Raw genomic sequence first — 13995 nt, 5'->3', positions numbered from 1 at the left:
ATCTTGTGTTGCCTTTTGCCGTTCACAAGGTAATTAAAGGCCTGCGTACATTTGGTATTCAGTGGTCAAATTTACCACAATTAGGATCAACTTGGGTAAGATTTGCATATTTTTATTACTTTTTTTTTTTGAGTTGATACAAAACTTTAGTCATCATTCTCCATTCCTGTTACCATAAGCATTGAGGCCCCTTAGCGTGATAATGAAACAAACAAAGGTTGTATACAGAAGCACACATACAATGTAGTTTTTTGCATTTTGTCATTTTGAGCTTTTTTTTTTTTACAAGTAGCTTTCAAAGACAATCATGATCAACATGAGTTGGAAAGCCAGTTTTCCTGTAGCTTTTTGTTACTAGGCAGCTTATAAATAATGCCACAAATGTGAGGTTGTCATAGGGAACATTATTATGAGCAGTTCAACAGCCTCAGGTCTGTAGCACAGAACAATCTAGTTATCTTAACACATAATTTTCTTACACAAGATCAGACTTTGTTCCTCTTAGAATTATCAGTTACGTTGTGTCTAGTCTTGACAATCTTTTTCTGTCAGTTCCAGCATAAAAATTCTTGGCTTTAGTCAGGACATAAAAAAAAGGGGGGAAAAAAATATCCTACAGCATTTTCATACATGGATTGCATATATGACAAAATAATACTAATACTAGGCATAAGACTTTATAATATGGTCAAATGAATCATAAAACTAATTCAATCTCACAGCAAAACCCTTTCTAATTTTTCATTCATACTGGTGGCTACTATGACTATACAAAAACTTTGGTGTATTATTTTTTTTTACATTACCATAAAATGCCACTTGACAAAACAACAACAAAAAATTATGAGGTGAGGCAAGACAATTTGTGTTCAAGGGATGACAGCCTGACCTAGAATCACAGCTCAGGCCATGTCACCTGTGCCAGAGTCTTTGAACCAGTGGAGGAAGCAACTATGGCACTCCTCTCTGTGTTGGCGGAGGAGGAGGCCGAGGCTTCCTGTTGGGTAGTGGAGGCTCATCCCCCAGACAAAAATCATTCACCTGATATGCACATAGTAAGGCTATTCAGCATTTATAGATAACTCTCAAGGGAATTTCTTGAGTTACAACTTTACACTTTCAAAGAGCTCACAACCAGTTTTAGAAAAAATAAATTGAAAACTAAATAAAGCTGGTAGAGTACTTGACAGTATAAATCAAAATTTGTAACCCATATCTCCTGGGGTACAAAACTCAAAAAGCCTTTTGATGAACATTCAGAATTGCATTGTACAGACTGGCAATAATGAATCTTCTCTCTAAGGACGAGAAACTGTTGGAATTCTAACATTACAGCATAATCTCTTAAATGGTTTATATTATGAAGAGTATATTCATGGCACAATTAAGAAGACACAGTGAGTTTTATTGGACATTACACCCTTTAAATAACATACATGTCAGTTATGACTGATTCCAAAATTATAAATAAAAAAGTTACATACACCAAAAAGCTTGAAGTTCACTTAAAATTTTGATTATTTCTTCTGAAAGTTTTAAATCCATGAGTAAACAGAGCTTGAAGCCTCCATCACTACTCCCTGCCAGCCAAGGACATGCAATTCTCCTCCCTCAATCCCTAGTTAACATAACCTATGGCAATGCAGAACCACACCTGATGTTACAATTATACTATAGAGAATAAGGAGCAGCATTACACTGTTAAGAAAACAAAGTTCTAAATCCTACACCTAGTTGTTTTAGTATGTATCATATAGGAAATCAAGCATAGAAAATTTTCAGTGTAGCCTGTCAGCCGTTTTGGAGATGACATGCCTTGCTAACAATTATCTTTTCTCTTTGAAAAATCATTCTTGTTGCTGGACAGAGTTTGGCAGCAACATACACATGAGCACAACCATCTTTGTCTCTATCATCTCTAATGTTGCTTACATCACATTCTTATCTCGACTTGCTGGACAGCAAAGGATATGCCCGAGCAGACTCACTATAAACAAGCAAGGTCTCGGTTCCATAGTTTACAGGCAATATATAGTCACTGTATCCTAAGCACCATCAAGCATGTTAAACTCGCCCATCCTCAACATGCTCCAAAAACAATAGTAGTCAATGGGAAAGGGAAATGGAACAGGAAGGGAGGAGAAAGGTAATGGGTATGTATGTCTGCAGTAGCCTTCAGGTTCTTAGCTCTAGATACCCTCCCTAAAGCAATATGAAAGTGAGGGTTACCAGCATTCACACATGGACTGGATTTTGGAGTGGTTGTGAAATGATATTTTATTTATGCAAAGGGGTAGGTCTCACATATGAAGAGTCACTGGGCTTATATTTATGCACTGTCACAGACAAGATAAAACATTGTTAACACAACAGTACCTTCAAGTGCATCTATGTATAAACACGCCACTTTGCGTATTTATCCCTCTTAGTTGCGTGGGATCACAGACTTGAACACAGCCTTATAGTTGAGGTATAATTATGGAAACTCATTTGCAGTCTATCATTATTTTCTCAAGTTTAAGAGCAGCAATTTTGAGGTGTTTCAGCAATCAGATAATTATATTCTGAATTGTAATATGAAACTAAAATAAATCTATACAATGGCAATACTTCTTGAATTACAGCCATTTCTTGAAGTATCTTTAATACACTAAAATCATTCAAAAACTTGTCTTTCTGCCCTACAGAGGCTTTCCTTCAAAGTTTTAAACTTAAGTTGAAGAGTGTTTTCAAAACTTAATATTGCAATCTCAAAACTGTTGCTCTAGTCACTGTTGGCAGCACCTTGGTCTTCTTGGATATATTGGCTAAACTAACCTAAAGAGTCACTTCTCTGAACTCATTACTAATAATAAGGATATTTTACTTCTCTGGTGATACCACTAGTTACAGTATGTTGCAGCAGTCATCTCCGGGAGGGGGTCAAATATGTTCCCTGTTACAGCCCCCATCAGCCCCAAGACAAGGCCTCAACCTGCTCTCTTAGATACCTCAGTACAACAATGTTGTGACTTCCTGTTTGCCACACAGACCTGATCTAAACTTAAGATTCAACAGTCTACATATGGCATACTCATAAAATAGAGCAAGAAACATCCCTACAGCTATCACATATGTCTAGGAATTAATTGCCCAGTCGTAAGTGCTCTGTCTTCTGATGGGCCAACATATTCAAGGAGAGCAAGACCTGTCATCACTTGTATACACCTGATGACTGCTATGTCCTCTCTCTCTCTCTCTCTCTCTCTCTCTCTCTCTCTCTCTCTCTCTCTCTCTCTCTCTCTCTCTCTCTCTCTCTCTCTCTCTCTCTCTCTCTCTCTCTCTCTCTCTCTCTCTCTCTCTCTCTCTCTCTCTCTCTCTCTCTCTCTCTCTCTCTCTCTCTCTCTCTCTCTCTCTCATTACTACTGCTAGTACTACTACTTCTACTACTACTACTAATTAACAACACACTGAAGTCTTATTAAGCAAGGTGATTAAGTAGTGTTTACATTCACTAATAAAGACCTGATATGAGGGAGGAAAAAACAATTGTCAATAAACCATATACACATCAAGATGTGCCTCTGTTCTTTCAGTTGTAACAGAAAGTTGGCTACATTTGGAGGGTCAAAATAAGGAGAGTTGAGCTCAGGGTCACAAGTTTGACAACAGATACTAGATCAACATTCGTTTGATCTTTGTGGCCTAACTCACTCACTCTCCACCATGATAATAGTTACAGGCTATCATTTGAAAAGGAAAGTAGATAAAATATGGAAAATGGAAAGCTAACCTATTACAAAGCATTATTAAAACTATATATAAAGATGTTCAGCAAGCAACAAAAGCATGGGGGAAGGGAAAACTATCACCCTAAGTGGCCTCTTCATAGGAAAACTTGTTGCGAACACATTCGTTACACTCACTCCAACAATATCAGCAATACTGGATTACAATGTGGCATTGCACTGGTTTCTCTGAGCCCTTCACCCACAACACCACAAAATATTGAAGCCCTTTCGCCACAACACCACAATATTTGTTTATGCTTTAAGTCGTTGTCATCATCAACTCATCGTTCAAGTTAAGAGAAGGTGCTTCTTTCTTTATTTGCAGCTTTGCAAGAGTTGCTCCGAGTTTCTTTTTTTTTAAATATATATACTGACAGACTTATGTAGAAGTTGTCATAATTAGGGGCTTATGGCTCCCACCTGAAATTACATATTATTGGTTGCATGCAAACCTGTTGAATTTTAGGAATGAAAAAAAAAAAAAAAAAGGAATTTTGTCAGCAATGACTAGCAAGAGAGTTAAATTACATACATGAGAATTTATAACTAGTAGACAAGGCTTTCTTGATAACTTTTACAATAAAGAAGGAACACGGGAGGAGAGCGACTCACTGTTCCACCACCACATCAGCCTCAGACACAGGCACAGTGCGCTGCAGCTTGAAGCCCTTTGAACCATCTGGACCCTTGGGTTGGCGCAAGACTGTCATCCGTGGCTTGCTGGTGTCACAGTTGAGGTTCTTGAGTCGGCTGATGAGGCGGTCAGGGCGCTGGGTTGGGGTATTCTTGGACCTGTCAATACAAGCATGTGCTACAACTTTCAACCTTGAAACTAAAGGACACATTTTCCTCAGAAATGGTAGAGGCAAGTTTTAACATACAATAGACCCTCTATTCAATGAAAGATGGGTACCAAAAAATTTACGTGAAATGGAGGTGTTATTTCTATATGATTTGTCAATTTGGGACTGGTGGGACTTTGTATGTGATTCTTTCGTGGTGAAACAAAAGATACAAAAATATACCGATATAGTGCTGTTGCAAGCAGAGGAGAGTAAAAGTAGCCGACAGTGAATGTCAGTTTCAGTTTGATGTCTAGATAAATGACCTCTCAATTAATGTAAGTATTATGCTCCTGGTGAGTTCGCATAATGTAGATTTTGCATGATGTCAACATAATTTTCCCATATGAGGTGGTGGCTGTGTGGTCACCATGCGGCTGCAGTGTCCTGGAGGATTCGGGTTCAAATCCCGCCCGTCGCTACAAGCCGACCATTTTCAATCATCGCTGAGTGGCTTAAAACTACCTAAATGCTGTCCTGAAGACCACCTCTCAACCCGGACTCCAACGAAACTCTTTACAGCGAAACAAAAATGAGTTCTGGGGAGCACCATGAGCCAAACAAGATGGCGCCACTATAAACACTTCCCTGCCCCATGAATGAGACGTCCTTTCAACCTTTTACTCCATCAAATCTTTGCGTATTGCCGGTGAATCAGTGGGATATTTTCCATGATATTACATCTGTGTCCTTCCCTTCCCTCTCCTCTCCTCCACCTTCCTCCATAAATCTATTTCTTTATCACAACTAATATAAGGAAATACAATTCAGCAGATACACGTCACCTAAGCATAATGCAAATTTCTCTATATTTATGCATACATCTCAAAATTATCAAATAATTTGTTTCTTTATGTGCACCATTTAATTTTGCATATTTTTATATATAATACATGATTATGTTGAGTTTATGGCTTAAAACTTGTTATATTCAGTAGCGACATTTGAAATTTGGCACGCGCGGCCAGACCGGATACGGGACAGAGTGCTGTTTTCGCCCAGCTGTAGTGAAAGGGTTGTTTTGAGATGCTTGCATTTAAAGACTAGATATGTGATAATTCCATTATGAGTGGGTTTAGCCTAACATACCATACAGAAAACAGTTCAGATAGAAGTTTTGAACAAACATCTAAAAAAATTTCAAAAGGAATTGCCACAAAAATAGACAAAAAGTGAGGAAAATGCAAGACTTTAGGTTTGTTGATACATGTTTAACCCATTCATTGCGCACGGTGAGGGAAGCGACAATCCCCCAGGCACACTCAGGGAAAACTATTCATCACAGCTAAAAACAAAAACACCATTGGAAAGAGGAGGCCCAGATCTAGAAGATTCGGTTATGTATGCCTCTCCTGCGAACGTACAGGCACGTTCAGGGGTATTGCCTATGAACACTTACGTCTGTGCATGCGCAACGGCCAACCATATTGAGGGCTTTGAGGCAACTGACTAAATCTCATGATAAGGTGTTGGCAACTGCAAAATTTACAACTATTTGGTAAAAAAAAATCAGTCAGGTGATAGATAGGTGAAGCTATGCAAAAATGCCACTATATTGGACAACATCTACCAGTTGCTCGTCGCTAGATTTTCCGTGCTAGACTAATATGATTTTCCACCAAATTTAGTGTAAAACCCACTGAATTGGCAATGCTAAGGCTTGTAAAAGATTGATGGAACACACTCATACGCGGGAAATTTGAGTGCGATTGGAGGTCGCAGCAAGTGTTTAGCAGCAAATGACGCTACACTCACTGCGAGCGTTTAGCAGTTTAACCCTTTCATTGCTAAACGCTCGCAACGAGCGTTAGGCGTATTTGCTGGTGGCGCTAAACACTCGCTGCGAGCTCCATCCGCACTCAAATCTCCCGCGTATGAGTGTGTTCCAACACTAATTCTCACAACACAGGATTGCCAATTGAGTGGGTTCTTCACTAAATTTGGTGGAAAATCATATCAGCCCAGCGTGGCAAATCTACAGACAAGTAAATGGTGGATGTTCTTAACCAATATAGCGGCATTTTTGTATAGCTTCACCTATTACCTGACTGATTCTTTGACCAGATAGTTGTAAATATTGCAGTTGGCAATACTCCCTTGCCAGAGTCTGAAGGAGAGATGTCCGTAGTTACCTCAATATGGCTGATCATCCCGCATGCACCGACGTAAGTGTTACATTCAACACTCCCTGAACGTGCATGTACATTCGCAAGAGAGGCATACATAACCAACTCCTATAGATCTGGACCTCCTCTTTCCAGTGGTGTTTTTGGTTTTTAGCTGTGATGAATAGTTTTTGAGATACAGAGGTTAAAAGAGACCCCCCATTGGGCTGACCGACTGCGCCTAAGGGGATAGTCGCATCTGCACTGCGCGCAAGGAAAGGGTTAAGGGTTAAAGGCAACACTGAGCCATAACCCCATTAGCCACACACTGATTGGTTGCCAGAGAGGCGTCTCTCCGAGGCCAGGCGCTCATTGGCTGCCTACTTCGCCCCTTGTTGGCATGCCAGAGAATGAGTGCACGAGACTGCTCCCCAAACCAGATGAACAGACTTTTACTGTAGTGGCAACATGTTTAAAGCAAAAGCACTGTCACTCTATACATGCTATATGGTCTTAATTGATCAATTTTTGCGACAAGCATTTTCAGACTCATAATAATTTCATTTTATAAGGAGCAGCAGCCAAGCAGAGGTCACTTTCTCAACAAACATAGCTGGTCACTCGATCGAATACAAGAGGATGGAAATTTTACCATGCAATTTTTTTTAAAGTATATAGAAGATACGAAATAAAAAGTTAACTTACATGATACGAGAGATGCTGCAGGCAGAGGACTTCCCTGTTTTCTGGTTGGTAATAATGACAAACTCAACCTCATCACCAGGGCTCAGAGAGTTGCCATCCTTAACTTCTGACTGGTGGAAGAACAGCTTCTTACCTTCCTCCGTCTCATAGTTAAGGAAGCCATACTGACCTGAAAAGACCACCAAAAAATACAATATTGTAATTTTTATATGCCTGCCTAATACAAATATGCAATAAATTGCTGTGGACAGTAAGGAAAGCACTAAATTAGTCTTTCCGCAATGAAAAATACACTCAACCCTCAGTTTCCCAGACTAAATAGGGGGAGCACCTATCCAGAAACTACAAAAGACTGGGACTCAGAAATCAATCCAGTTCAGGGCAATGGGTCATACACAGACGTTTACAATAGTCGGTCCGGCAATCGCCAATATTCAGTGGCTGCCCCAAACTTTTGCCACACCTTGCCCAGCACATCTAAGAAATTAACCAAAATAAGTTATCTGAAGACTTGCATTACATGTCAACAAAGGATGCAATGTTGGCAGAGGTCACAGAGCTCAGCCGAGAATTGTAATAACAGATAAGAATGTATGTCACAAGAAGAAGAGGTAGCTTACTGAACCCATTGTGGGCATTTTGTTGAAGACATAAGACTGAAGTACTAATGTACGAACATCAAATAAAATTAAAGGAATTCATCAACTCTCATCAGTAATATGTAGCCTATTGAATTGGTGAACCCGTTGTGAAAGCAACATGACCTCGCCTGCCACCACATACCACCACCTCCACATTACCACCTTCAGATAAAAGTAAAGTAATGAAAAGATAGAGTATGCAATTGAAAAGAAGTGGGTGAATCAGCAGTGGAGACCATCAAGAGGGGAAGAACCTGAGAAGTGATATAGATCAAAAGAATATGAAGAAGACAACTTGTTGGCAGCAGTGTAAATGTGATCTCTATTTTCTTCATCTCTCCAGTTGGGGAAAGGAATTTGTTATATAGCCAGACTTTACTTTCAACACCCGGAATTAACTCCAACAACCACCAAACTCAGCCGAACCACAGATTTTTTTTAACCTGAATTCTATTTCCATTCCCAGACTTGACCAGGCATTATCTGATAATTGTCGGACCCCGGATTTTGTCAGGGAAATCCAATATCTGGGAATCAAAGGTTAAAAGTGTACAGTTTGCAATGAATGGTGGAAGCTTCTATTTTTCCTAGTACAGTAATACCCCGCTTTAAAACAGTCTGACTCGAGTTATATTCAACTTTATGCCACTTTTGTGGAGTAATCTTTTATTTGGTGAACACCATTATGTTCAACTTAACGTCACTTAGCAACATAACCTACGACTGATGACCACGACCAACACTTCAGAAGTACAGTCATTTGGATGAAAAGACCATAGACAATGGTCTGACTTCCAACAGATAGTGTATGTCACCTTCATGGGAATAAGAATGCAAATGCTCTGTACAGAATTTTTTGTGTGTGGTTCAGTAGGGAGTGCTTCTACAAATTGTAATGTTATCTAAATATTCTGATTCAAAGATCAATGACTGAATTAATGTTAGTGTAATCCACCATTGCCATACAGCTCTAAATCATATAACTGTGTGGTACTTTTTTTCCAAGTAAATTTCCTGCACTCATTTTTACAATGGTTTCAATAGCGAGGGTGATTTTATGATTATAAACAAACTCTGCAAAACAGTTAATGTCAACAAATCCGGCAAGAAGCCCCTCCCTACAGGTGATGTAGAGAGAGCATAGCCGTTTTGCTGCTGGTGATTGGTTACAGGTAACTGATGGGGGTTGAGCAAAACCTATTGGAGATCAGGCACTCAATAGAGCTTCCATATTTTACTAAAGTTTCTTCATATTTGGTGTTACTTGATGTGGAATAGAGTATAATATTGGCAGTAGTAGTAGTGGTGGTAGTAGGTCTTGTTGCTTTTTTTTTATCAGTAGGTGCTAATGTATTTATTTAAAGATGTGGCAATATTAATTTTTCTCAAGGCCTCATTGTCTTAATAACAAAAATAAAATTGAGAAAATTTGCTTTTCTCAAGGTGTAATTGTGGAATGTGATGGGCGAGCCTCCCATAACACACTCTGCGAGTGGGGTGTCTCTTTGGCCGACTGGTTAAGGAGTGGCTTTCTCATCTCGCTGGTCGTGGGTTCGATCCCGGCACCGGTAAAACCCTTTCCTGGTCTGGATTAATTTCTCATGTGTTTCATGACACACAGAGGTCGTGTGAAGGAATAGTGAAGTGGGATTTCGGGCAATACAGTTGTGCCATTTTACTTACCCTTTACAGCATCAACACTGGCAATTAGTTTTTTGCGGATGGCCCTAATAAGTACAGCCCTGTGAGACTCATCTAGCTGGAAAGTGACTTGGTCTGATGGCTGGAGCAGTTCTCTTTTGTTGACTAGTCCTGTGATACCAAATTCATACTGAGCCAAACCATCATCTGTAAGAGAAATAACCAAGATGTTAAAAATTCAATAAAACAAAACTGCAAACTGTAAAAGACACATACTCGATTCCATTACCCTTGGGGTTTCCAATCTATTAACATGTTATATAGACTGCTACATTTGAAAACAAAATAAAATTAATTAATTGAACATAAGTTCATATTTACTGGGCTTTTCTTCACATAACATGGAAACTCACTTCCCCATAAGTTTGTAATAACTGCAGAAATGCAAACTTGTAAGGAGACAATGGGGCTCACATAATGACCAGGAGTGATAGGAAGACCACCACTAATTATTTTTTTACAGTAAAGTAGCTCAAGGACAAAGTAAAAACAAAAAAGCCCACTAGCACTGCTCCTATAAAAAAAAAATTGAGAAGAGTGGCCAATAGTTAGGTCAATTTCAGATGGAGAGGTGTCTTAATACTCCTCATTTGAAAGGGGTCAAGTTGTAGGCAGGAGGAAATACAGACGAACAAAGGCTGTTCTAAAGTTTGCCAGTGAAAGGGATGAAAGACTGAAGGTGCTGGTTAACTCTTGCATAAAGGAACTGGATAGTATAGGGATGAGCTAGAGTAGAAAGTCAAGTGAAGTGGGGCTGCAGGAGGTGAAGGTGTGTAGTTAGCAAATTCAGAAAAGCAGTCAGCATGAGAATATTGATAGAAGATAGAGAAGAAACACTGCAGCAGAATTTAAGAGATAGAAGACTGTCAGCAAGAGGAGGGGAGTTGATGAGACGAAGAGCCATTGATTAATTAGATTGAAATATTAATGAAAATCGAACAGTAAGATATGGAGACTTCTGGCATTGCCATCCTCCAAGTGGAGTTCCCATGACTGATTCCTTGAATGATACTTACCACAATTGGTATGAGAAGTAACAAAGACACAAGACACAAATCCTGACTTACTTTCATTTCCCAGGCACACTAGGCCACTGTATTCTTCTTGGTCTGGGTTGATGGAGCGCATGGACCGAAGCACTGTGCCTTCAAACATTTCACTCAGCACCTGCGGGAAAATCCCAGGTAATGTTCCTGCTTCTATATCATAAACCTTTCCTCTAACATCCACGAGATTTAATTTAAATGAACAATACAAACAAAAGATATTCCAAGTGTATGACCCAACATCTAGCTGTAGCACTGAGGATGTCAACAAGTTTAACAATCTTCAATCAATGAACAAAGGGCCTTCTAATTATAATATAATCATGGGCAATTTTAATGCTCAAGTAAGGAAAAAAGTTGGAGGAGAAACCACAGTGGGGAATCATGGCATTCATGAAATAAATGTGGGTAATATCTAGCAATAGCAATGAGGATGTTGATAAGTTTTACAATGTTGAATCAGTTATGAACACAGGGCCTGCTCATTGCCTGATCATTAAGTTTAATTCTAAAGAAGGGAAAAAAGTTATTGGAGAAACAGTGGTGGGGAATCATGGCAGATTTATGAAATGAAAAAGGACAAATCTTAGTGATACTGAAAATCATTCCCTGAAAAATATGAATCTATGACAAAAGGCAACCATTTCCTGTAAAGCCAGGGTGGGGAATGAAATAAGATCATATGACCTTATTTCATTCCTACTGTAATGTGGGAGCTGTGCCTCTTAGTCACCTATCATATTTTGGAATGAAAAGATTTACAGTCAAACCTCAACATCCAATAGGCGCACCTAACAATCACCAAATGAGGGGGGGTACAAACTTGGCGGAGGGACTTTTTTTTTTTTTTTGGCAGCCATAGCCAGTAACGGGCTAAAGAGAAGCCTATCCAGATATTTTGTTTTTATTTATTAACCCGGCAGCGTCGGCGGACCCATTTTTGGGCTCCCGCGAGTCGGTCCGCTGAAACGGCGGACCCTGTATGGGGCTCCGCTCAAAAAACCTAATTCGAGCTAATTGTAGGCAGTGGCGGCATAAAGCAACCCACCATGCATGCCCTGGGTCATTGTGGTGGGTGATTGATCTTGAGGTGGGCTTATTTGTTCTAGGTGGTGCTGTAAGGTCATGGCAGACTGAATTAGCTATCCATATAGTAATCACTTCTCAAATTATCTTAAGTAGACAACAAGCGGCTCTCGGCTAGATGCCAACTGTCACGAGACTGTTTATTTTGTAACAAACACCACCCAAATTGAATGGAGTTTGAGTATAAATAAATATTTTTAACAGCTTTATGGTTATGAGAGGAGTACTCTGATATACGTTCCATGCTCTTTTCTTAGTCTCAAAATGCAGCGTAATGGTGCCGTTTCTCTGCCACTTCTCGGCTTTCCCATAGCCGAAGCCCACGGGTTAATGATCCACGAGACATCCTAGAGTTAAATCAAAGTATGTGCTTATCTTTGTATTCATTCATACACACACTGGTAATATTTCTGTGGTGTCTGATTCACTTGTTTGAGTGAAATTCTATTGTGAAAAACAGTCACATATTCGTGTCACTAGTAAAAATGAAACTAGTAATGAAAGTTTTGCCACCGTACAGGCCTACCGGCCTGTTGTAGACTCCTGCGTTCTTATGTTCTTATGTTCATGAAATATACACAAATAGATAAATATGAAAGCTCATAAGTCACAATAAGTGACATCACCTGCCTTGCGCAGTAAAAATATGTTATTTGTGGTATCTGACACCCGCAAAATGGCGTACAGGCTGGCTCGGACCTGCGGGCTACAGCCTCAACGTTGCCTGATTGTCGTACTCAGCCGATTATATTTCCCGACTTCCTACCCCTAAACTGTCTTCTGGGCTCCAATAATGAAACTAATTTATAGTTATCATTATAAGAGTTAAATCCTGATGTTTCTTGGCAATAGTTAGGCGTCAGAAACCAGTAAATACTGTGCTCTAAGTACGATGACCTGGCAACGGTGGCTATACATATTTTCATATTATTGTTCTGTTGTTTATTCAATGTTCTGTTCAAGAAAAAGAATACCCATAATTTTACTTAGTTTTTGGTTATAAGGATTCGTTACGAAATACAATTATAACATTATCTTCTACTAGTTAGGAAACGAACTGAATCCTGGATCAGCTACAGGGATGTTAGGTGCACCTATTGGGGTTAGATAAGACACATCCACAGATATTGAAGATTCGCAGATATCTGCTGATAGATATTTACATACTTTCAGCAACCACTAGCATGGTTACCGCAAGTATGAAGGTACATGGGGTGGCAGCAGGATGTGCAGTAGCTGCACGTAATCTGACTGGCCACAAAAGTGCTGAAGAAAACCCGTGGATACCCAAACCTTTAACATGATGATATCTATGGGGTACCCCATGGATATTCAAATCCTTGGATGTTGAGGTTTGACTGCACTCTAAATTCTCATATTTAACAAATTAAGAAAACTGAAAAAAATCTGTTATCCCTTCACATGAATGGGAGATAATCATTTTCTCACATCATCAATTTCCCTCATTTCCTATATTCAAGGCATGGAATCAATCATTTTATGATCTGGCACTTACATCTAGTTATGTTTTGCAGTCAACTCAAGTGAGTCAAACAGTGGTTTTCAGGCTAAAAATGGTGTGCTTAATTTGTTCTCCTTTACAATCATTTTTTTTTCCCAGCTGATCAGCTGTCTGCTCACTTATTTTCCTCCTCTCTATTTCCAAAGATGAAAGGATTAGACTACATATCACTCTAGTCCAATACAAGTTAAAAATGCAACAATAAGAGACATAGTTCCCCAGCAAAAAAAGAGGTTGAGATTAGGACTACAACTCTCGCCAATGGTCAATTGATCACAAACAAGATTATCTGAAATAATTGAACTACAATATGGTATGACAGTACCTGAAGCATATTTCCCAAGATAGCTCTCCAAAAAGAAGAAACACACAACACTTACTTTTGGCATGGGCAAGGTGCCTTTAGCAAGCAGGCGGACATTTTCAGCTGATACCTTGCCTCCAGGACCAGTACGTGAAGACAACGTGTACTCCACTTCCTGACCAAGTTCAAGGTTCCCTGCATCCCCTTCCACATTGCTATGAAGAGAAAACATAGTCTAAGTATATATTCATTATAAATTGGGAAAATTCTGGA

At 39.4% G+C, this 13995-nt stretch overlaps 1 protein-coding gene across 2 annotated transcripts in view; it reads right to left on the bottom strand.

Annotated features, from left to right (window-relative positions):
• Positions 1-96: 96 nt before the first annotated feature.
• The window catches only part of LOC126998434 (cold shock domain-containing protein E1-like), a 31515-nt gene continuing 17616 nt past the window's right edge, over positions 97-13995 (bottom strand). For both annotated transcript variants that reach the window (XM_050860113.1, XM_050860114.1), the window contains 5 exons: positions 13799-13937; positions 10832-10931; positions 9747-9911; positions 7423-7591; positions 97-4562 (listed from right to left, as the gene is read on the bottom strand). In XM_050860113.1, the coding sequence (XP_050716070.1) occupies positions 4379-4562; positions 7423-7591; positions 9747-9911; positions 10832-10931; positions 13799-13937 (757 nt within the window). In that variant the 3' untranslated portion in view covers positions 97-4378. The remainder of the gene's footprint in view (positions 4563-7422; positions 7592-9746; positions 9912-10831; positions 10932-13798; positions 13938-13995) is intronic.

The sequence above is a fragment of the Eriocheir sinensis genome, chromosome 14, assembly GCF_024679095.1.
Source record: "Eriocheir sinensis breed Jianghai 21 chromosome 14, ASM2467909v1, whole genome shotgun sequence".
Lineage (NCBI taxonomy): Eukaryota > Metazoa > Arthropoda > Malacostraca > Decapoda > Varunidae > Eriocheir > Eriocheir sinensis.
The sequence above is the reverse complement of the archived record's forward strand: the minus strand, read 5'-3'. Positions and strand labels throughout refer to the sequence as shown.